Here is a 25,081-nt window from a genome sequence, read left to right on the forward strand (position 1 = left end):
TGTTCTTTGGGAACATACCTAAGCATGTATGGCGTGTTCCCATGGTTTGGGAACATACCTAAGTATGTATGGCGTGTTCCCATGGTTTGGGAACATACATAAGCATGTATGGCGTGTTCCCATGGTTTGGGAACATACCTAAGCATGTATGGCGTGTTCCCATGGTTTGGGAACATACCTAAGCATGTATGGCGTGTTCCCATGGTTTGGGAACATACCTAAGCATGTATGGCGTGTTCCCATGGTTTGGGAACATACCTAAGCATGTATGGCGTGTTCCCATGGTTTGGGAACATACCTAAGCATGTATGGCGTGTTCCCATGGTTTGGGAACATACCTAAGCATGTATGGCGTGTTCCCATGGTTTGGGAACATACCTAAGCATGTATGGCGTGTTCCCATGGTTTGGGAACATACCTAAGCATGTATGGCGTGTTCCCATGGTTTGGGAACATACCTAAGCATGTATGGCGTGTTCCCATGGTTTGGGAACATGCCATCAGCTCAGGGGACTTCCAATCAGGTGATTCTCCAAATCAGTTGATGACACCGATTGGTACGACTTGCATCCGGACAGATTGTTTGCCTCCACCACTAGTACAGATAAAAACTGCTTATTACTTTACACGAAAGTCTGCAAACCTCAGTCATTAATCTGCGATTGATGCATCCCAACACTTTTTTTGTTTTCATGCATTTTTATTTGTTGTATCTTATTTCTACTTTGTCCAACTCATTTATTTTACCTCGGTTTAGTTTTGTGTGAGTGTGTCGTCTGTTTGGGGACTTAAAATCTTAAAGTTTGATTATGGTACATGTTTTTGTTTTTTTGCACTGCGTCTGTCAATATCTTTTAGCGATCAATCAAAAGACCGTTTTTCAGCTGAAGTCCTTGCCCAGACGCCACGGGAAACGCAGTTGTCATTTCGAACACGCTGAGCTGATTACAATGGACGCTGCCTGTAAGTAATAGGATCAGCAGCCGGTGAGTGTGCATGGCTACGGCTTGGGTGGATTCTCAGCTGTTATTATTGGGCTTGTTAAGTTACAGAAAGCCTTCGTGACGGGAAAAGACAGATTTGTTGTGAGTGGCGGTTCACTTTTGCAGAATGGAGAAAACGTATATAGGCCGCTCTTCGATCCCTAAACTTCTCTAAAGCTCCTTCGTTAGGAGATGACGTAAAGCCGGGTCTGGGAGAGAGCGGCGGCGCATGGAGCTGCTCTCCACCAGGATTACTGGGATATTATAGGTCGGCTCCTTGGGGCATTTTGGTTTAATTAAAGATGGTACTCATTAAGTCATCAGCGTTCCACCTACATTATACTCGCCTTTTCATTTCAACTCATTATTGTTCTGCTGGAGATTTGGTGCGATATAAATTAATAAGAGTGGTTTATGGAGTGTGATGGATTCGCTAATAAAAAAAAAAACCCTGCTCAGACCTGGACTTTATTACGGAAGAGCGGCAGGAAGGAAAGATGTGATTTGGAAAGACAAAAATAAAAGCCGGAAGAAGTTCTGGGTGTGGACAGAACCGCCATGCACAAACCATCGCTCCTCTGGCTGTGATAGAAGAGTGGCAAGAAGAGGTTGAGACTGAAATTATTTATTTATTTATTTATTTATTTAGTTTTTGCCGAGATGTGCAGGTGGAAGCAAACGGTGGAAATCGCACCGAACGCCACATGAGTGCTTTTCATTTCATTAAATCCGTTTGGTACCTACCAATAAACAATTTCACACCCCTGTACTTAAAACCATCATGTACCAGTTTATTGTTGAATATTACAGGAAATTACTTATTTTAATTGCAGATTATTTTCTGAAAAAGTTGTAAAACAGCCGATTTCAGTATACTTTGGTTCTGATCCAGTACCCGACGATAATGACTCATTTGAATTTGCTTTGTTGGGCCAGAGACGCTCCTAAACTAAGCAGAGTGTTTGCTCTTGAGGCCCAGAGTTGGATCACCTTGAACCTGACAGGTGGCGACTGGAAGCAGGTCTGGTGTGTCACCTGGAAGACGTCCTGGGGAAAACATCAGGTCCAAAATGACCAAAATGAGAGAGGTATGGAAGTGAATGTGGTGGAGATGCTTCTCTTCTGCTTGGACAGGGAAGCAGGAGATAAAGTTAAAAAAAAAAAAAAAAAAAAAGAAACTTTGAAAAAACGCTTCACCTTCTCCTTGGAAATTAAAACACTATATACACAATCAGAGGGCTTAGATCAAAACATATTCTAATGAAAAAACTGTCTTGATTTTTCTTTTTTTTTATGAAGCATTTCCTCACCACGAGCTCCAGCCTGTGAAAACATTACATAAACAAAAAGGCAACGATAATCAAATATTGATTAACGCCGGCGGGAAAATCGTTGATCTAAGATATTCTCAGCGACATACAAAAAACATCCTAACCAATCTCTACCCAGAATATGTGAATAAATAGATGCCGTTTGTTCACATGGTGGTTGTTCAGTCTGCACGGCCTCGAAACAGAAAGCTGCGCTGTGAGAATGTGGCGTGGCTGCGTCACTTCCCATCAAACCAAAGACTAAAACTCCAGATTTCTGTCCTCGTTGATAATTGTTACATGCTTCACTTTTCTGACTCCCCCCTGCAGGGCAGTCGTTGGACACAGAGAGCCGCTGCCTGATGACAGCAAAGATAACATTACCATTTTCACCCGGATCCTCGACAGGCTGTTGGATGGGTACGACAACAGGCTACGTCCCGGGCTCGGAGGTAAGCGATGATATTTGTTCGATAAATCGCACGCAGGCGGTGTTTTCAGGCTCGATGTTGACGGCTGCAGAATGAGAAACGAGCATGAAGATAAATCGTGTTGCTCGCCAGGGTGATGCACATTCATGTACGTTTAGTTTGTGGCGTCTGAGATGTTACTCTTCATTTATCGCTGTCCTAAAGAATATTAGCGATGTATGTAAATGCACTGTGGGGTGTTTTAAAAGTTGCTCTTCTTCACCGGGTCTTTGTTTTTTGTTTTTTTTTGGCATTTGGACTAAAAATGTCAAGTCAAATGGACTCGTGGGGCAAAAAGGAAAGAAATATTTCAAGTAAAAATTTATTTAAAAAAAAACCCTCATATTGTTTTATCTACTCAACAATGTAGTAGTTTAAAGCTACGACCAACAATTATTTTAGTAATCAATTAATCTATTTTTTTAAATGATTAATCAATTTATCCGTTAAAAACAAACCACATTCTGCCGATTTTTAAATTAAATTAAATTAGAAAAACATTATATGACACATGTAATTCCTTTTAAAAATATGAAATTAAATGCAATGTGTGTACATTTTTGGTCTAACAGTATTTGAGCTGTTCTTTCAGGAAATGGCCTTTTTTGGAGAATCTACACTCAAGTTAATGATTAAATCGACTACTAAATTTTCTGACAATGACTTCAATAATTGATTAATCAGAATTAATTAGATAATTTCAACCCTAAATAGTTTTACTAAACAAACAAAGTAGTTAGAATTTTTTTGTAGAAAGAGATGTGTAAACTACTGTAGAGCAAACACAAAGAGTGTTGTGGGTTTGTCGTAGTGACATAAATATTTTTCAGGTGTTCATTAAAAGAAAATGGCTAAATAAATAAATAAAAATAAAAAGTCAGTTTGTTCTTGCAAAAGAATGCAAAACTATGTGGTTACTTTGCAAATATAAAAGTTTCCATCAGCATCAACCTCCAGGGCTAAGTTTCAAAATCAGGGGATGGACAAAATCAGTCCGGGGTCGGCAAATGGCCCCTCGGCCACACTTTGGACACCCGTGATTTAGATGGTTTCATGCATTTCAAACTGATTCATTATAATTTAATTCCATTCATTTTAGTTAAAAAATAAAAATAAAAAAAAGAAAGAAAATCAGTTGCAGTGGCAACAGGGGAGGAAAACACAGTTGGACTCTCAAGGTCAGCTTCATGTGAACGCCGATGTCCTTAAAACAAGAGGAAGTAAGTTGAGGTTGGCGTGTTGCTCTCGCTGCAGATACTGCAGCCGAGCTTGGCAAAGCTTATGAAGGTTATATAGGTTTGAAGGTACTTTAAAGCCTCAGGCGGCTTCAACGTGATCTCCCGTGCTGCACACAGGCACACGCAGAGTCCAAACGGGACTTTCAATTTTCACCACACCGTCTGTCTGTGTTACAGCAGGAAAAACTTCTATGACGCATCTATTTTTATGTCCCTGGAAACATGTGTTTATTTGTGCCTGTTTATAGCTCTATAGTGTGATTGTTTACACAAATCCCAAAAGAAATGGTCACAACCCTTTTTGTAACTTTTCATGAATTGTTTAAAAGAATGAGGCCGCTCCGAAATCCAGTTTAGCACTCATGGATTTCACATGGTGAGCGTTACAGCCGCGTTTTTAGGCTCACTGCTCAACTAGTAAATTAAGCAAATCAAACTAGCGTAGTAAAAATCAGACAGTGTAAGATCTAAAATAACAATATAATATTGTAATCAAATAATATGAAATAAGTCTTTATGAATAAAAATCAGAAAGGTCGACAGTTCTGGCCTGGCGTTGGCATGCTTTGCAAAATTTGGCAATTTTGCAAAGCATGCAAAATTGCATGCTTTGCAATTTTGCAAAGCATGCCAACGCATGCTTTGCGTTGGCATGGTAGGTTATTCTCTGCCAGAGAATAACCTACCTTATTCTCTGGTAGGTTTTGCAGTATTGCGTAATATTCACAATATTGCCACAGTTTAAAAAAAATGCAATGAAATCAGCAGAACTTGCATCAAAGCATTTCTGATTCTGGATCCAATTTTTTTTGGAAGAAGGAAAATTTGGCTCGGCCTAAAAAGACAACAAATGGCACTGGCATGAAAGCGATGTAATAAACTACGACGACGAGCAACGCTGGTGCACTGAGTGCTGCATTTTGTTGTCTAATCTTTGTAAGTTGTGTTGTTTGAAGGCAATGTTTTTACTTATTTAGTTTGTAAATGTTCTGGCACAGTTGCAGCCCAATGCAAACAAAATGTGTCGCCTTGACCATGGGCATTTGACCATGTGTGTGTGTGTTTGAGAGCTAAGCAACGTTTGATTCATTTTAGATGGAGTATTGAATTTTTTTTTTTTTTTTTTGAATTAGTGCACAATGCTTTGTATTAGGAAATCATATTATTATCGATTAGTTTTTGTTTTTTTAATGTTTTGCTGTTTTTTTCCCCCCTTTTATGACACCTTTAACATTTGTTTATACTGCCTAAGCTGCAGGTCGACCATGGTATGGCATGCATTTGTACACATTCTCAAATGTGGACTTTAACTAGATCTTTCTAAAACATAAACATGCTTTGCTCTAAACCCGTTCCCTTTGAGCTCTGGTCGTCTTACTAAGTCTGGATTCTTAATTTTTCAGTATCATCCTATATTTTGTTCTCACTGACCCAGCTAAAGAAGAACAACCAGCACAGCATGATGCTGCCACTACTATGTTTCCCGTCGGTATGGCGTACAGAGGGTGATGCTCGGTGTTAGTTTTCCCCCCAAACGCAGCATTTTTGATTGTACGTTGAAACGCTTAACTTCTGTCTTCCATAAAGATCCATTTAATTTTTGGTTCTACTACAACAACGACAAAAATAGTTTCTCATCTTGTTTTTTTTTTGCTTCCCATCAATCTGAAGCGTCTCCCTCTATCCGGCAGAGACGCCTCGCCGGCCCGTGATGAGGTCAGGCCACTCTCTGCGCAGCTCCACTGTGGAAATTTATTTCCCTCTGGGTGAAAGTCTTTCTTCAGTCGCGCCCAAATGGCAAATAAGCATATATGTCAGTGAAAATCCCACTAATTGAGGCCATTTGATCCAAATATTCATCCCTCCGGGGACAACATACTGCATAACAGTGAGCCCACATGCTCATCAAGCGGGCTTCATTATTTCTCGACCAGCCAGCTGGAATGTCCATTTCTGCTCGGCTGCTTGTTACTCAACCCTGTCTGGGGGGGTTTACCGGCACCAGGCTGCATAACCTGGTCTCTGTGAACGTGCAGGTCGTTACCATTTCTCACTAGAATTGCGTGAATGATTTGTTCTCACCTGATGTCTTTTTTTTTTTTTTTTTTTTTTGGGAAATAAGCAGAGTTAATGGAACAAATCTATAAATGTTAAGGCTGATTTTGTTTTTTCCTTTTTATTAAAGTCATTTTATTCTTCGGTCTGGAGCCACTTTTGTTGGCACCCATGGGGAAAACCTAAAAGTAAAAAAAAAAAAAAAAAAAAAAAGGAAATTCAACCTTTAGGTTTAATACATTTATTCATTGGATTTTCTAGAATTAAAATAAAGTATTACTTTAAGGAACATATTTTGGTTTTGGTATTTATTCCACAGTAAATTATAATCTCACTGGCAGAAAACAATAATTTCTTTTTCCCCGCTAAATAATTGTGCTTATATCAAAAACTGCTAATTTTTACATATCCTTACCACGTGTGATTGAATATTTATTCGTGTCTTAAGGGACCTTGATACTTAGAAACACTCAGACACGCAGTGTCCAATGAAGAACACTAAAACATATTTTCAAACTAAAATAGCGTGAATGAATCTACAAGTGACATTTCTCTGTGAGGACCCCGACGCATAATTTAAATGAGCTTTTGTCTGAAACAAAAGAGAGAATATCTACAGGTTAGTTTAGCTGCTGTCTGTCCAGAGTTTTTGTCTGTCGTAGGTTCTTCGAAATAAAACTAGAAAACGCAATCTCATTTAGTTCTCGGGAGCGTCTGCCTCTGTTGTTCAGCCCCGGCACAAACAGAAAGAGGGCGACTTGTTCTGCTACTGCCTAAACCTGCCATGCAAACTGCTGACTTTGTGTTGCGATAATCACATATTTGGAAGAGCCATTTGTGTTGCAGAAATGATTAATGTGGCGGTGGATCTTTCCTCACAGTGGGGCCCTTTGCTAAAGGATTAGAGACTTACCTGTGGGTGGTCGCTCAGATCTGGGACACAGCGAGAGCTGAGGATCCATTCACTTCTGGAGAAAGGGTTCATCTATCTCTAGTTGTTGCTGCTCCACTGGGAACAGCAATTTGTCTCGCCAGTGGCCCAAGAGCCTGCTTGGCATGATTGCCCCAGAGGAGCTGATTCAGCCCACACCGAAGAGGGCGACTTTTTGACTGTCGTGATTCTTATCGCATGCCCTACTTAACGCTGCGTTTAGAGGAATTATTAAATGCTCGGGGGGGGGGGGGGGGGGGGGGTCCTTCGCTGCTGGGTCATTTGCAGAGAGTATAAAATTCTCCCTGTTAAAATGTTCTTGCGCTGTAAAATAGAAAGCCTTGGCGAATCATTCATTCGATCTTTGGCGCAACGTCTAAAAAAAAACAAAAAATGACCAAGTCTGTCAGAAGCCCGGTTGCATAAGAGTTCAGACCTTCGGACTAATTATTTGTGAGAACTAATTCTCGTTTAATTCAGTCATTCATTAAGCGAGGGAGAAGTCTGTTAACATCCCACGTACTGAATACCTTTCAGAAAATATGTGAGAGCGTCTGATCTCCACAGACATTCAGTCAGATTTAATTCTGAGCTGAGCTTTTCTTTTGGTGATGAATCTCTACATAGATTTGGAGTCAGGGTGATGACAATTAAAAATAATTAAAATTTCAGCAGTTTTTTTTTTTTTTTTTTAATTTAGAGACATGAAAGTTTTGAGGCAAAACTGAATTATGTTTAAATCTGCTAAAGATTTAGTCAATTTTAGCAAATACGTTAGTGCCATCCATTGAAATTCATCAGACCACAACGCCACCATCACATAAATTCACTCTACTTTACAGAAGCATTCATACACCTAGAACGTTTTCATGTTTGTAATACTCAACGGATCATACTGGGACTGGAGGCTTTTTGTTGCTGCGATGAAGTAACACGCAAAGAAAAGTGTAACAGGGAAGTGGATGCAACAAAATATTTATCTTTGAAAATCCTTTCACAACGAATAAATAGGAACTTCTTGCAGAAAGGCCACTGTGCCCCTTTAACACGAACCCGATAAAATAAGTGAAAAATGTCGTGTATTAACACAACATGCAAAATTGCTGTTATGTCTTTAAAAAAAAATTTAAAAAGTGACTCAAGACAGAGAAAAAGTTCTCCAGTCAGAACAACATGAGTGAAAAGATGTGCAAAAAGCTGAACAAAGAATACGCTCTGACACAAGCCAGACGTCGAGCAGCTGCATTCGCTTCCTGAATCACCAGTCCCTTAGGTACTGCTAAATGTTTTTGGGGCAAGCTAGCTCAAATTAATTTGGGTCAAGAGGGATGTCTTCTTTCCAAAGATGTCAACTGCAGCGTAGCCCAGAGCGGGTTTTTTTTTTTTTAATGCTTTGGTGGATGAGCTTCAGTCACACAAATGGTCGTTTTACTCAACAGCAGCCTGAGAAGTCGCTCAAAGCAACATCTTGCATCTGAATTGAGGTCAGGGTATACATATATATTTATATATATATAAACCCTTTTCTGCCAAGTCTTGGGATTGTTATAACCAATGCTGTTTAGCACCACTGGAGGATACGTTCGAGCAAATCTGCGATACTATTAAGCCAACATTATGTTCCGAAACTTGCAGAGTGTAGCTTAACAAGAAAGATATGGATCGGACAAGATTAGGAACAAAGACACTTTGAATCCATGGATTAAGCTGCAGAGAAATACCCAAAGTATTCACAGAGCATACTTACAGTGATAACTCAGTAGGCTTCGCACAGCCTTCCTCTGCCTTTCTGCACCGTGTGAGCCAATATTACATACATAAGTCAAAGTCTGCTAAGGCCCCAGATTATTGCTTAAAAATAGCGCGATGCTTTTAAGTGCTAAACATATTTATAGAGATCTCTGGATCTCCACACTCTTGTTTCCAGCACCAAAAGAAGCAAAGAGCAAAACTCACGTCTTAGACTGAGGATCAACCAGGATGCAGTCAGACACAAACGCTCATCAATCGTACTGAGTAACCAGGAAGTAAACATGGTGGGTCCAGTTGTCTTGGAGAGATTAAGGAGATTTTTTTTTCTCACAGACTTTTGTCTGTAACTTCACCAGCAGACATGTAAAAGCCTGTGAAATATCTTTATAATGTTAATGAGCTGTTCTTTCATTTTGAAATAGAAGCTATTTGGAAGACCCTTTTTGTTGGTTTCAAGGTTTTGAGACCCTTATTACTTCAGATAAATTATACGTTAATCCTATAGAAATGATTTGAGAGTTTGTTTTTGCCGACTATCTGAGGCATTGCAATGATTTGTGAAGATTACAACATGACCAGTTTTTTCATTTACGGTAAACTCTTTGCTTTTGTTAGAATACAGTATTATCAGGCTCTCCATAGTGCCATTGCTGACTTAAATATTGTTCCGGCGTTTTAGCAGCAAACTCATTTTCAGCACGCAGCGAACGAAAACAATACATTCATTCAAATAAATATTCAAATAGCTATTTTTGCCAGCTTTAGGCAAACTTAACCAGAGCTGGACATGATTCATTCGTGCTGCGAGGAATCTTTATTTTTAAAACCTGAACGTCTGTTTTCTTCTCTTTTCTCAGAGAGCGTGACAGAAGTGAGGACAAACATCTATGTGACGAGTTTTGGGCCGGTGTCGGACACAGACATGGTGAGTGTTTCATTCTTCTTCTGTCAACTGTAAATGGAGAAATTAAAGGAAATTCCCCATTTAGCTTGTATGGGAAAGCATGTTTCTAAAACATGCTAATGCAGTGAAGTTTAAGGGTGTTTTCCCATCTCATAGTCCAGAAGATTTTATTCAATAGGGGACCAAATTTGCAACATTTGTTACATTTTCAGCTGGTGCTGTTCGTTTTCACACTGCATTGTGTCAAACGATCCAGAGCGTTTGAAAAACCTGTTCCTCTCCTCGCCTGTGGTGGCGCTGCACCAAGAACCCCTGAAGGAAATGACAAAACAAAAAAAAAACCTCTGAAGAAGAACACTGAACGCAGCTTAGTTCTTCTCAAAATGTAAATAAAAGTGGAGTGGCGTTAGATTTTAGCGGTTGTAGGATTTCGTTTCTGACGCTATCGCTAGACTCACATGTTTGTTTAGGCTGCATTTACCCAGAATGCCACACGTTACAGTTTGCTTTCCTGCTTTCAGTTCAGTTGAACCGAACAGAGACCTGAGATTTAAGCCGGACCAGAGTTCCCTTCTTTGGTCTGCATCGCAGTGCGATTGCGCGTTCGCACCTTCCCAAACGAGACGGACTTTCTAGACCAACGAACTAAGAGTTTGATTAAAGCGGACCAGACGTTTGACACAAAGTTCCTCAAAAAAATAAAAAAAACAACCTTTCCCCTTCTTTTGCCATTTCTTTTTTTTTTTTTTTTTTTTTTTTTTTTTTTTTATCTTTAAATGATGACAGTTGTGCTGCTGCATGTGTAATAGAGTCAAAAGCTCCGTTCAAGCCAGCGCGGATGACCTCTGTTTAATCTTGGGACCTCCTGCAGCTTTTGACACATTTGATCATGCAGCTCTAATTGCCCACTGAGAGCTTCAGGTTGTTTCTTTTGCCTGCTTCTGAGCTGCTCTGTCAGCCTGAGTGACACAGCGAGATAGGAGCATTGTGGTTTCACTGCACAGCTCGTTCATGTACAATGGTTCAACTCTTGGTTTCCTTGGAGCAGGTCATGTTCACGCTGTCAGACTGTGATTTCCACGAGCCAGGAAGGATCTCCTGAGGATCTCGCTGGCTTATGTTAACACCACCGTGGCTGTCGTTTTGTGTTATCGTTAAAATTGACCACATTTGCTTTATGCCAGCTTACGTAACGTTATGCTAGGGCAAGGTTGTTAAAAAATCTAGCTTAGCTGAGCTTCGCCACACTGAGTCAGTGCATCTCTCTTACTCCATTCTGTGGATGCTTACGTCATGCAGCCAGGTGATCTTCATTTCAGGACATCCACACCAGGGCGAGACCCCGTCTTCACTAATAGGCATGTTTCACAAAATGGAAACCTTCTGCTCTGTTTCCATTTCTCGTCCACACAAAGAGCTTTTCCACGCTGGGATTTGTAAAAATGCTTTCCAGAATGAAATTTTGTTTCTTTTTTTAAGCGGCATTTGTAGACTGGAGATAAGGCGATTATTAAAAATAATGACACAGAGGCCCAATTTGCGCGTACACACTGTTGTTCTCCATGCTGGAGAGCACAACAGAAGCAGAGGCGTTTTAATGGGTTACTCAACATCTGCCTCACTTCCTCCCAACCAAAGACTGTAAAGACTGGGAGAACAGAAGCAAATAAAACATGGCTGTAGTTGTAGGAGGCACTCGATTCTTCTTTATGCTTTGTGTTTGAATAGTGCAGACCGAGACAGAGGATTGGAACAATGACACTTTACCATCAACTTCATTTGTCACAATGTTTGATTAGCAACTCATCCAGGTCTCAGTCACAATTCAGAGACACATACGTACAGAAAATGTTACTCTCATGCTGCATTATGCAGATTCTCTGTCTGCGCCAATGAAGATTTACCCACGTCCACACTTGGCTTTTGAACAGATGGCAAAATAATCTGTTTGATAATAAAAATCCTAATTCCCAGAATGCTTTTGTGGCCTCATGGTAACGTCACTGAATCCTACACACTCAATTTCAGTAAACAGTCACTATACAAAATATGAGTTGATAAAAACATGCTTTAAGAACACGACCAGAAACGTAGAAAACTAAAAACAGTGGGGGGGGGGGGGGGGTAAAAACTGTTGAAAAACAAAATGAAAGTGCAGTGCAGCAAAACACATGATTTGACTTTCCAAAGAATTATGTTCAATTACTCAAAAAAAAATGTCTCTTACAGATTTCCTTATTTTTTATTTTACCTAAACTGTTAGATTTTTTTTTTCTGTGGAATTTCGTTCCTGAAAGTGTCTTATGAATCTCTCTCTCTCTCAGGGCTGAGTTTTGAACAAATTATCTGGCTGGAGCATCTGTCCAGAATCAGGCAGCTCGTTGGAGTACACAACTTTACGACATCTTATTTATTCTACGTACGACCTGCCACTGGATAACACTTAATCTGACAGGAAGCATTCCTTGCTGCTGTGATGTAGCACTTGGTGCACTTCTTACCTGTATTCATGTATTAAATACAAACCATCTGTAAACTAAGCAATGATTGGTTGTAGCTTTTAATATTTGCACATGACCAAGACAACAACTGGCATATTATTAGCAAATAACGTAGCTATTTATTACCGTATCTGAGGAATTTATTTATGTGGAAATCTGCAGACACTAGTTCTATCTTTCGGGATTCTCTTCTATAATAAAAAAAATACTCTCTCAGCTTATAATAATTTGGTTTTATTTATTCCCTCCTGAAAAATAACACTCTAAAAAGACATTTGCAATCCTCCTGCAGCATTTTTTGGCCACATCATACACATTCCTTACAGAAAAAAGTAAAGAACATCTAACTTGAAGTGAAACGGTGCTTCATCCAGGAGTGTTGTGTCATATTTTTATCTGTCCTCATTACAGGAATCCTCGGTTTGAGCCGCTGTGAAGACTCGATATGTGAACCACTCTATTCCCAACTTGCTTTGTGAGAGGATGTTGGCTCACTTGCGTTATTTTAATAGACAGTCCTTTATCTTTTTCAGGACATATCACCTTTGGGGTCTCTCAAAGCTCAGTTATGGATCTACAGTTTTTTATTTATTAATTTTTTCCACATGCTTCACTTGGCAGGAACATGAATCAAGTGGAAGCAGCTTGGGACACAGAGTCTCACTTGTGATAATGTTTTGGCCAGATAAAAAAGATAGCGAGGTCGGTGCAGGTACATCCCGTCGGTCGTCAAAGGCAAAACGAGAGCTGCACTCAAACACACGCGCACACACACACAACGTCTGCTTTGTGATGTTTTTTTTATAAAGTAGGTGTTAAGGTGTGATTTAATCCCATGTGTGCTAAACTAACTTTAGATTTAGTATCATGTTTCTGTCTGTTATCGTTCCTTATAAATACCCTGCAATATATATCAGTTTATGTATTCAAAAAAATATATTTTTTGTGAAAATTGTTTTGAAGATTTTCACACACTTTTACATTTTGTGCAACTTTCCAAGAAACATTTTACCAAGTTAATTAATGGCTGTGTATACGTTGATATTTTTGAAAATCCCACCACAAATTGTGCACATTGTTATATTTAAAATCATTTATCATAATTTCATCATAATTACTCCACTCTGGGAAAACAACAGTTCAGACGCGTCGTGTATTGATGCTCCTGGTCATGATGCAATCAAGAAAAACACACAAGAATCTAACAAATAAGAAAATGTTTTTCTCTTTGCTCTTGCTCTCTAACAATTCCTCCCACTGAATTTGTTTTTATTTGTCCTTTCTAGCAGTTAAATCCGAGGCTGTTGCATGGGATTGCATGACCTCTTGGGTCAGTTAAATAAGGGAAGGTAAGGCGAAGTCGGTGGTTATGCACTAAAAGTAGCACCAAAAAGTAGGTCTTGTCCTCAGACTTGAAGAGACTTGAAACACTGACATCAGTAACTGTCTACAAACCAGTTGGTCTCCTTCTGCATAAGACTTTTGCAGAGATTAATTTAAAAAGACTGCCGCACGAGTTGGATCATGTTTATTGGTACATATCGGGGGGAGGGGGGATAAAAACCAATGTGCCTAGGGGAAAAACCTCCTACTCAGAGCATATCTACAGTGGGTCGGGGACGGGGCATGTTAATGTGTTTTCTAGATCAGGCTATATGAACGTGGACCGGTGCAGCGCCTGAGTAGGAAGCGGCACAGATTGCCGCTCTGTTCCGGGACGCAAAGGCTTTTTGTCGATCAGCTGAACGGAGAGAGAAAATGGACAATCCAAACTGTATTTCAGAGGACGATCGGAGGCTTTTAGAAAGAGTGCGTGCATATGTTATGCAAATTCGTTGCAATTCTGATTCGTGAAGATACACTGAAATTAAGCGCAGCCGCAGTATCAGAGGAGGGAAAGCGAGACAATTCGCAATATGGTGCAACGTGTTGTAGACGACAGAAGAGAGTCAGAAGAAAACCAGAGTCGAAAAAGGCGCGCACATCAGATTTTAATGGTGATCCTTTCAGGATTATTCATTGTGGCCCAAAGGATGGAGCTGGGGGATGTTCGCATCCCGGGAGTCATGCTGCTAGCGTGGCCTTTAAAAATCTGCAGCACTGGAAGAGAACATTAAAGCTGAGATGTTCCTAGACAGTGCACACTCTATACCCTCGGCGTGTCAAACTTTTATGTCGTATACATCCAGCGGTTCAATTACCCCTCACTGTAACATCAAGTGTCCCAGAAATGTCTGCTCTTCTCTCAGCCCTGGGGCCTCTCATCGAGTCTTTACTCTGGCTTCAATATACCACGTCTTCCTTTAGTGTCCCATATTGCAAACAGAAGCTGCGTTTTACTATTTGGCTTTCTTGGACAAAAACATCCACGTTTTTACACCTACATCTCACTCTTTGGTAAAGAAAAAAAGAAAAAAAAGCTGAACGTGTTTCTCTTCATCGTCTGCAAGCCTGCAGAGTCGCGTCTCATTCGCATGCGTGCAGCGTCGCAGCACATGCACCTGTCTCGCGGTGGGCTTTGACAGGCCCTCGCTGATATGAAGCGCTTCAGGTTGTCACGTGCGCCGCGCTGCGGCTTGTTTTGACAAGATGTCGGCGATGGCCTGATCTCCCCAGGTGTGCGCGGCGTTCTCTGGGTGCAGACACCCCCTGAGGAATGAGACGCTCACGACACGTTTGTGTGCCCAAAGTTCGGGATCCCTGCTCCGCTCCAGGTGTTTGCCGAGGAGATGGATATTTGTGCCACTTGCATTTGGAGGTGAACTCCAGGTTTCCGTATCAATCATGTTGTCCTTGTTCAAAGGCTGGTAAGCCCAATTACGCCCTTTTCCATGCAATACACAAGTTAATGTAGGGCTGGATTTGTTTAGTTTTTATCGTCCACAATGAAAGTAATAGTTTCCTCCGATGTCTGAGTGAGATTTATGTACGATTACAAACAAGTTGAAAGCAGAGTTGTTTCTGGAAAACTGCAGCTAATAGGACTAATAGGACTTCACGTGCAGTCACTGAGTAGCCAAGCAGCAAGACAACTTCAAATTACACCTTACAGACTTAATTAATATAAAACAAGACATGAAGTGTTAACTTTTCATATGTTTCATTGTAAAGGAAGCTTAATCTTTGTTTCGTAGGGACAGAAGCAACATGTTAACCTTTTTCTTCCAAATGTGTAGAAGAAACTGTGAGATTGGTCACCATTTAGATTTTAACCAGTTTTGAAAACTAAAGTCTTCTATTTACTCTTAAAATTGTAAATCTACAGATTCCCACTGGGCAAGCCAGTTTCAACCAATCACATTCAGGCCAGAGATTGAAAGCTAAGCAATTATGGAGAAAGGATAATCCAGGCATAATTGACTTCAGCAAATGTCGTCTTCGAGGATTTTTAAAATCTGACGTCCTACTTCAAACCTATGCCGAACCTTAACATATAATCATGGTCACCATTATCAAATGAATTGATGAAACGATTGCTTTCTGAGTGACATAAAATAAAGTGAGACATTATTTTTTATCACAAAGCAAGAGAAAGTACGAACAGGTTTGTCTTGAGTTGGCCAAGAGAAAAACCACTTCTTCATAGAAAAGGATTATTTTATCGGGACCCAGGACAGTTTGCAAAGAGGCATCAGAGGGAACAACATGGATCACAACGTTACCTCACAAGCATATTGAGCCAACATGGTGGCGGAGAGACGACGATCTTGGCCGATTTGAAACTACCGGGGTCTGGAGAGCGTTTAGGTCCAACATAAACTCACTGTTCATATGAGAGTCTACAAGCTAATGAAGTGTGCCTTGCACAAGGCTCTCCAATTCTACGTTAAGTTTTAAAATAAATAACGACTGTGTGGGTCAAACCGAAAGCCTGGAAATATCTAGATGGGCTTTGGTATGTCTGGAGAAATAAAACCTAAACTTTTACCTTCATCTTTCCCAAAACAGACGAGCAGTAGAAATGTGCCGAGTGGTGCACCGTCTACGTTTGTTATTCTCAGCCCTTTGACACCAGGCTGGATGATTTGACCGCAGCTGAAAACGCCTAACAGAGACTCCACTTTGTGCTAGCCGATACCTGGTAGGACACAGAAACCGAGGAGGCAATCAGCAGGCAGTGGACTGGCTGCACTGATGGATTATTTGGTCCATTAACTCTGAGAATGTGAGTTTTCCAAGTCAATAGGAGTCATGTTTTTCCGTTGCGCCGATTCTTTATGATGCCCTGGAAGTTATGCACTTCTGTTTGCGCTCCTAAAATATGACGCCGTGCGTGGGTTAATTGTTTAAATCGTACATCCAGAAACTGTCACACTGGCGTCACGTAGACATCTTGTTTTTTTTTATTACCGAGTACATCTCTCCTGTTTCCAAATCTGTCTAGAAATATTTGTTTAACATTTGATCCATTTTCTCCTACAACTCAACGTGTAGGCGCTTGGTGTGCTCGTGTATAATCCCGAGAGATAATTAATTTGATTATATTTCTGTTGCTTCCCCATGTCTTCCTTTCTGTTCGTTGGCTTTTTGCCGTTCTGTATTTCAGCCTCCCTCCTGCTCGTCGATCGCTCTGCTCTTGAATAAGGGTTAAACTAAATAAGATCCCAGGCACAAATCTGAAACGTCTCATTTTCCGGCCAATGAGGCTGATCACTAAACTATGTCTACCTTCAAAGCCGTTCACTTAGGACGACTATCGCATCAGTGTAGGTTCAAACTCTTTCTTCCTTCCTCTGGAAAGATTTTGATAGCTCCAGCTATATCACGTTAAACCAATGTCCCCTACTTTATTATCTGTGTGTTTAAGGTTTTTTCTTTTTCTTTTTTCTGCCAGAGGAAGAAAATGAGTTGAGCTGTGAAGTCGTTTTTTGCACATGCTGGGTTTTTACAATTGGCTGGCAGGTATAATCTGGATTTGTGGCGGTAGAGACTGAAAAGCTCATTAACTGACAACCACACTTTAATGCTGGAGGAAGATTATAGGAGAAAAGGTCAAAAGTAATTTGCTAGGTAAGAAAACGTGAAAGACAAATGGAAACGGTCAAAGTGGAAGAAAAGTTTTAGGGTGAAGAATAACCAACTAGATTTATATAAATGTTTAAATAGATATTTTCTGCCGTTTCTCATTCTTTTAATGGTGTTTTGTTAATTTGTGACTCATTACAAATTCAAAACGTCACCATTCTACAGAGAGCTTTTATATTTTTTTGAACATTCGACGTGCGGCGCGGCGAAATTGATAAACAAGCTCGAACTTCGGAGCGCCGGGATGCATGTGAATATAATTGGAGGTGGTGTGGGATTCACGGCTCGCTGCGAATTTCACACAGGTTGCTCTCCCAGCGGGGGAAAAAAGCGAACGGCGCACGAGAAGTGGAGCGAGGGAGGATGATTTACAACCGGGGGAATAAGGAGTCGTCGTAATTAAAACATTGATCAGGTCTGACTGATGATTGCAATACCCAGAGCGCGAAACCCGGCAGAGCCAGGTCCGATAGACGTGCAGCCTCCCCCGAAGTGACGTGTGTCGTTACCGCGCAATTGAGCCGCAGTGTGTTAGCCCTGGCCTGCTGTGTGCAGATACAAACAAGGCGTCGTTTGTCATCCGAACTGTTTCAGTGGAAAAACAGCTGGTAAGTTTCTTTTCCTCCACCTTAATAAGTCGTCAGAAGCGACACATCAAATCTGCCAGATGTAAAACAAAAGAATGATCAAAAAGAAAAAAGAATTGCTCCTAAACGTCAGCGGGTTCAAAAACAGATTCCAAAAAAAAAAAAACAAGCTAGGACTTTGGTGCATAATTTGAAACATTTAGAAAAAAAAAAGCTGTAGAAACCACGTTCAGATGTACAGAGAGCGTTAAAGCAAAGTGAGATGGTGGCGTTACTGAGATGAGATGTAACATTTAAACTTCATGAACTCCTTTACTCCAGATAAAAAGCTCCTTTAATATCCCATCAGACCCAAACCTTCCTGCTGTAATCGGCCGCTGTCATTTGTTTAATGTGCAGACTCATTTGGTTGGAGAGTCTGCTGTACATCCTACCTTAACTGCCATCTTATCAGGCCTTTCTGTCGTTTTCATCATTTCCTTTCATCCTCATTAGCTTCGGCCTTGCCACCAGCGGCCGCTTTCCAGCTTCGACCAGTATCTAGGAGGGAGACGTTTATAGATGTGTGATATTCAAATCTTTTTCCTTTGATTTTTAATTTCTTTTTTTTTTCCCCCATTTGCGCTTTTTTTCTTCTTTCTTCTTTTTCATGCAGAACGCTGCGATAACGGTCCAGCGGCGTCTGCGGACAGGGCTCAGAGATTAATCCCAACTTGCAGACATGAAGGGCCTGTTTTGTCCAGACTACAGATTTATACTTCGCTGTGATGCATACTGGAGAATGACTGCAGGCCTCTTTCTTGTGCTTCAGTAAATTTTTGGTTGACGCACGGACGACAGTGGACAGCTTGTGGAAGACGGCTGACTCCACAGATGAACATATATCCTCAAAGAACGGCCTCTCTTTGGGAGAAAAAAACAACAACAAAAAACTCCATTATATCTTGTGGGGTCAAAGGTTACCGTCAGACTGAGGGTTAGAGCTGCACCTCTGTAATGACCTGCTAATGCTTACCATGAAAATCACGGATTGGATCATGTGCAGCCAGCACGCACGCAGCGCCTACAACCACAAGTACAAGACGGCTGTGTTTTTGTTTTTGACCGACTCGGCGGCCATGTTGCTAATTCCAACAGGAGGTAAGCTCCAGCTAGCGTCCTTCTGTCCAGATGACAAAGCTGTAAATCTAACGTGAGATTCTGCGGTAAACGTCTGATTTAAAAGCCGATGTCATTGTACAAGTCGTCCAGCCTGATTGCAGACTGAAACTTCTTCACTGACATCGTTTTGTTGTTTTTTTGTTGTTATCTTTTTAAACAGCCCAGTCCTTTGTGGGTGTCGCCTTTACCGAGAGCTGCTTGATGTCTGACACCTAAAGCATCCTCCAGTCAAGAGAAAAGCAATATTGTTCCACTGTATGTTTTATTATTGTTCATTTCAGCTCATTAGGCAGCCCACTGTTAATGTAAGCGATGTATTCTAGTTAAATGAGAATCGTTTGAAGTGTTTTGTTTGTATGCAGTGGCTAAAGAAGGTGGGGTCATGATGCTACACATAAAGGGAACGAATCAGGGAGTCATTATTATACTAAATGAAATTAGGGTTGAAGTTCTGAACAAACAGGTGTTACTGCCGAGCTACGCATCATGAAAGTCATTAAAAACAAACGTGTTGTTATTGCATTCAGGGTATAAATCATATTCTGTCAGATGAAACCTGGCTGACTCTGTAGCCTATGGATGAACATGTAGTGTATCTTATTTATCTTATTTATGTTTTATTTTGCTGGTTTCTAAATGCAAAAGCTACTAATCTCCTTCATCCTTTATAATTAACTCTGATAATCAGTGATATGAAAACATTATGTCTCCTTGCAATATTCTCCTGTTATTCTTTTTTTTTTTTTTGTCATTTTAAATCATGTAAGTAGTTTTATTACTACAGTTAGCATATATATGTAGTTAAATTAAGGAACAAAAGATTCAATTAACAAATCACTCTCAGGTTTGTTTAATCACAAAATCACCTCAATAAAAACCTGTCTGACAGCTTGAAGTAGGCCAAACAATTTCCAAAACAACTTCCAGAACAGACGAGAAAACCAAGCAAAAACATCTCCTAGTGTGGAAAAGGTTACAGATGCTTTGGGCTTTTAAGATGGCGGTAAACCGTAATGAATCCTTATCCTCAAACGGAGCAGCGTGGAGCAGCGGGGAGCCTTTCCAGGAGCGACCGGCCTGCAAAAATTACTCACCCGCAACAACTTCTGAAGATCTCATCTACCTCAGTTAAAGTCAGTGTTCATATTTCACCAATAAGAAACAGACTGGATGAAAATTGCATCAGGAGGATAGTTTTAAGGTAAAAATAAAAAAATAAAACAAATCCTCTGCTGAGCAAAGAGGACGCATCTTGATGATGATGATGTGGCTGCAGAATAAAACAACTGTGGAAAAGAAAAGTGGTGGATGAAAAATAGTTTTTCAATAATCAGTCGTTAGTACCAAAGGTGGTACAAGCATTTACGAAATTTCACTTTTTTTTTTCTTTAATGCATGGAATTATTATATGTGTTGTCTATGTCTGATATAAAAAAAAAACGAAGACATCTGTGAAGGGTCAAATAGATTCAAGGCGCTGTAAACCTATCCAGCCGGTAAAGAAGGGAAGATTTTTCTCTTCTTAAATACAGCCGAGAATACCGACTTTTACGGGAGGGAATCCATTCCCGATTTTCTTTCCTGTAAAAGAAGAGAGATTTAAAAATTACGGTGGGATAGAAGGCTCCCGCCGTCTCCTCCGTCAAGGGGAAATCAATCACTCGGTCCCTGCAGAACACCAGCTGGCATCTGAACCGGCTGTGCCATTTGGCCCTGTGGAGATTGGCTACATTTTTCCTCATTCCTGCCTTTCAATCTTTAAATTATTTCTCGGTGCTTACAGGAGATTTTTTTGACCACGGGGGACAAAGCAAATAATGGCTTCGTCCTCGTCAAAATACATTTCTTTTATGTTTATTCACCAGCAGCCATTTCGCGGGAAATGAGCAGCATGAGAATCCCCGTGGTTACAGGAAATTACCTGGTGTCGCTGGAAAGTTTTGGTCAAATTGTTCTGCGCAGATCAGAAAGCAATCAAGCGTTTTTAATTATTGCTTTATTATTATCTCAGCCTGTGTTAATTCTTTATTGTCTGCACGGAACATGCCTAAACAAAGAATAAAGAGCGTAGCTGCGTTTCGTTTCTGGATTTGTTTGAGCGTCTTAGAGATTTGTGTGTTTGGAACAGAATTAACCCAAGACAAACAGATGGATGTAGTAGTGGGGGAGAAAAAAAAAAAAAAAGTTTGTCACCTTCTTGTTTGTTTGTTTCAGTGACGCTCTCTGTAGACTTTTATAAACGGGCGTCTGATGCAGTCTGTCTGGTTGTGCTCTGGGTTGTCACGCCGTCAGGAGGTCATTCGAATCAATTAGCGTTGTTTAGAGGAGCCCCCGTTGATGTGCTGAGTGGAAGTGGCACGCCCCTCCTGCTGTGCTTGATTACTTCCCGTCGTTAAAGCCATTGAGAAATTAATTTATTAGATTTTTCACCGAGGGGGCAGACGATTACATTCTGCGCGCTGTGAAGTTTGCTACTGTTGCGAGTTAAAATTAGAAGAAATGCTCAGATAATTAGAGAGAAACAAGTGTGGAGCTTTTCTGGATGGTTAATAATGCGTCCTGTTGCACAGGACGGAGAACGTTTCCCTCCAGCTTGTTATGTTGAAACAATCGGCCCGAGCTGCACAAAGCTTTTTATTAGGACACTAAGCCTTTGTAATTAATATGAAATAAATTTACGACTGCTGACTTCTTCTTGCGGTTTCTCTTCATAATCTTGTTTTCCATGGAGGCAGCAGTAAAGATATTTTGTTGCACAGTCTTCAAGTAATCAATCAGTTGTTTCTCTTTGTAATGCACTTCTCTGCAGTATGTCGTTACGAAAGCAAAGTTAACGTAGCAGTTTAGTTTTCGCAAATCCAAAACCGTGTTTTAGAGAGCTTAATCAGTGCCTAATATCACAGTCCATATGATATGGTAATTTTATGCCAGACGAGCACTAAAAAGCGTGTTTATTTATGTCTCCGGCTTTACAATAAAGTCAGTTTATATGTGCGGCTTGTCTCTGCGACAAGGCAGTTCAAAGTGCAGAGCATTACATCACAGTGGGGAAATAAAAAGCTACAATCCAGACTAGAAATAACCGACGTTCCAGTTATTAATCGAAGGCAAATCCTGAACAAAGGGGGTTGATGTAAAAGAACTCAGCGTTACAGCAGTTTTGCCATTTTCAGGAAGTTTGTTCCAGGTTAGAGGAGCACAGAAACTGAATGCTGCTTCTCCATGTTTGGTTCTGGTTCTGGGGATGCAGAGTAGACCAGAACCAGAAAACCCAAGAGGTCTGGAAGGTTGATCCAACCACAACACATCTTTAATATATGATGATAAGTGTTTGGTTGTATTCCACAGAGAAAGATGTTCTACATTGACAAACACTTTATCAACAAAATACATGAGCTGGAACTGAAAAGAAGACAGATGCTCCTCATGTTGTTAATATTGAATATTCTACAAAGTTATCTAGAGAAGCGTAGAACAACATACAACAGAGCTCTGCATGGCTAAATAATTTTCTCGAATAATCAAGAAACAATCTATTTGTATGTTTAGTGGGCTGTCCCATATCATATTCAGTCATTTACACTAACAAAAGTATCTCAAAGTCTATTCCTGAGCTACAGGACTTTATAACTCAGGTGATGTCCTAGTTTCAGTGAAAACGCTAGCAGCTGTCCAAATGACTGTCCAGGAGAACCTGTGAAGGCACCGTTGAAGTAATTAACTCAACTAAAGACAAACACACGTCTGAGTTTCTAAAGATCTCGATGTGACATTGGTCTCTTAATTTCAGAAATGTTCTTGATAAAAGACTGACTTTGTAAATGTCTTTATGTGTCTCTGAAGGTTCAGAGTCCATCACTAAACATCTAGTTTCCAGATCTAATAACTGAACTCTATCGTTGCTCTTCAGGTCCAGAGATAATTGCTTCAGTTTTGCTTCTATTTAGCGGAAGAAAGTTCCATGAATTAATTTGTTCCTGGTGACATTGTGACGTAGAGCTGTGTGTCGTCTGCGTAGTTTCCTCGTTGTACTCCATGCGGTTGGGCGTGTATTCTGACGTTTTTACAGATAAGATGTGCCTTTTGGTTAAAAGTAAAGCAGATTGCCATCCCAACATAAGCATAATGACCAGCTGAAAGAACTTCATGCCAGTGAACACATGATGCCGTAGGCCCAGTCCATTCTAGTCAAAGTTTAATTTAGCCTTATTTACACTGTGGTTTAACTGGTCCATGTAATTGCGATAATCAGTTTTACACTCCAGCTCTGTAGACGTTTCTCTTAACCATTTTGTTTCCAATGTCCTCCCTGTAGGAGTACACCATTGATGTCTTCTTCCGTCAAAGCTGGAGGGACGAGAGGCTCAAATTTGACGGTCCAATGCAAGTTTTGCCTCTTAACAACCTGCTGGCCAGTAAGATCTGGACGCCCGATACCTTCTTTCACAACGGGAAGAAATCTGTGGCCCACAACATGACAACTCCGAACAAACTGCTGCGGCTAGTTGACAACGGCACGCTTCTCTACACGATGAGGTGAGACTGTGTGTTTAAACGTCGGTGTGAAGGTGGACAGATGGATGGAAACTGTGTGTATAAGTGCGTCTATGTGTTTATTTTTGAGAATGTTGATTAGGGATGGAGACTATGAACTTCAAATTCTCTCAAAATGCAACGAAGAGAAAATAAATGTAGAAAAAAAAACTGTATATAACTGCGTACAAGTCTTAGTTGCCCACATAAGAGCAAATAATCTCTAAAAATAATTTGTTGTCATGTCTATTTGAATACTGAACTGTAAACCATAAAATCACTTATTACAATTTAAAAACATAGACGACATCTGATTCCTCTCAACATCTCTATTTATAAAGACCTTGAATAAATGTCCTCATTATCCCACTGAGCTGCAAAATATATTAATCATGACCATCATAACAGTATCAGCATGTGTAACACTGCAATCACAAAGGACATCTTGGAATGAATACTTGGCTGGATACTTCATTTCAAGAGCCATACATGCAAATATTGTAGCCGACGTTGAATTTGACTTGTTAGATAAACTTTCACTGTCCCTGTCGGCCACATTTGTGGTGATTTGTGGTGACGATGGTGGACTACAGCAGATGATGAGTATTTTAATGAAAAACAAAGAACAAAACTTACAAAAATCACCGTGAGCAAAAGCAGAAAAGCACAGGAGGGCATTAACATGGGAGTAGCAGGGAGATAACAGGAGGAACCAGCAAGGAGTGACTGAGAAAGAGTTGCATATATACTGGGGGGGTTGATTACTGAACAAGCAGCAGATGGCTGATTAGAAACGAGCTGCAGGTGTGAGTGGAGAGAGAGAGAGAGAGAGAGAGAGAGAGAGAGAGAGAGAGAATACAAACTGGGTGACTAGGATTAATAAAACTAAAGTAACTAAAGGACTAAACTAAGATAAAACAAAAACAAAGCTGATCTAATCAAAGAAAGACTAAAGAACACAGAATAACAACGAAATCAAACCTCTAAACAACCCAGGTCCTGACAACTTGATGTACATTTTATTTAGCTACGTTGTCAAAGAGAAAAAAAAACTCACTAGTCATAACTCAAAAGGGGAATTAGAGCAGAGTATCATGGTTTTATATTCAGCCATTTTGGTTAAAAGTACTTATAAACTCAGTGTAGTGCAGCCTAATTCAAGCACGCACAGAAGGATGTTGTTTGTGTCGGTGTGTGTGTGTTTCTCGGAAGTCTCACACACACTGCAACGATAAACATCTGACGCCGCCAGTGTTTTGTTTGCGGTGGAAAATGAAGCAGGGAACACCCGTACCGAGTAGAACCGAACCAGAAAGAATTAATTGATATCATCTAATCCTCGCGTTCGATCTGTGAGGCAACTTTCCATGAGACCGTCTAGAAGAAATGGTTCTTGTGGCGCTCTCCGTTATCCCTTTGTTCTCAATTACGTTTCAGACTAGATGAGTTTAGTTCCGTGATCTAACATGTGTGCTTTGATTCTGGGAAAAAAAAAAAAAAACATCAATATGGTTTCATAATCAAGTGATGAAGCAAAGTTTGATAATATGTTAAAGTAGATGAATTAATTCATCTTATTTTGATGTGAGACACTGGCTCAATTAATAAGAATAACACCCAGAATTCATCCT

General features: G+C 40.3%; 1 protein-coding gene across 1 annotated transcript in view; it reads left to right on the top strand.

Annotated features, from left to right (window-relative positions):
* The first annotated feature begins 1,643 nt into the window (after nt 1-1,643).
* Nucleotides 1,644-25,081, top strand: part of LOC106922708 (gamma-aminobutyric acid receptor subunit alpha-3-like) — a 31,690-nt gene continuing 8,252 nt past the window's right edge. Inside the window, exons 1-4 of the mRNA XM_088012614.1 lie at nt 1,644-1,651; nt 2,624-2,745; nt 9,597-9,664; nt 23,233-23,453. Of these exons, the coding sequence (XP_087868740.1) occupies nt 1,644-1,651; nt 2,624-2,745; nt 9,597-9,664; nt 23,233-23,453 (419 nt within the window). The remainder of the gene's footprint in view (nt 1,652-2,623; nt 2,746-9,596; nt 9,665-23,232; nt 23,454-25,081) is intronic.

The sequence above is a fragment of the Poecilia mexicana genome, unplaced genomic scaffold, assembly GCF_051168715.1.
Source record: "Poecilia mexicana isolate PSO_F unplaced genomic scaffold, ASM5116871v1 scaffold_14, whole genome shotgun sequence".
NCBI lineage: Eukaryota > Metazoa > Chordata > Actinopteri > Cyprinodontiformes > Poeciliidae > Poecilia > Poecilia mexicana.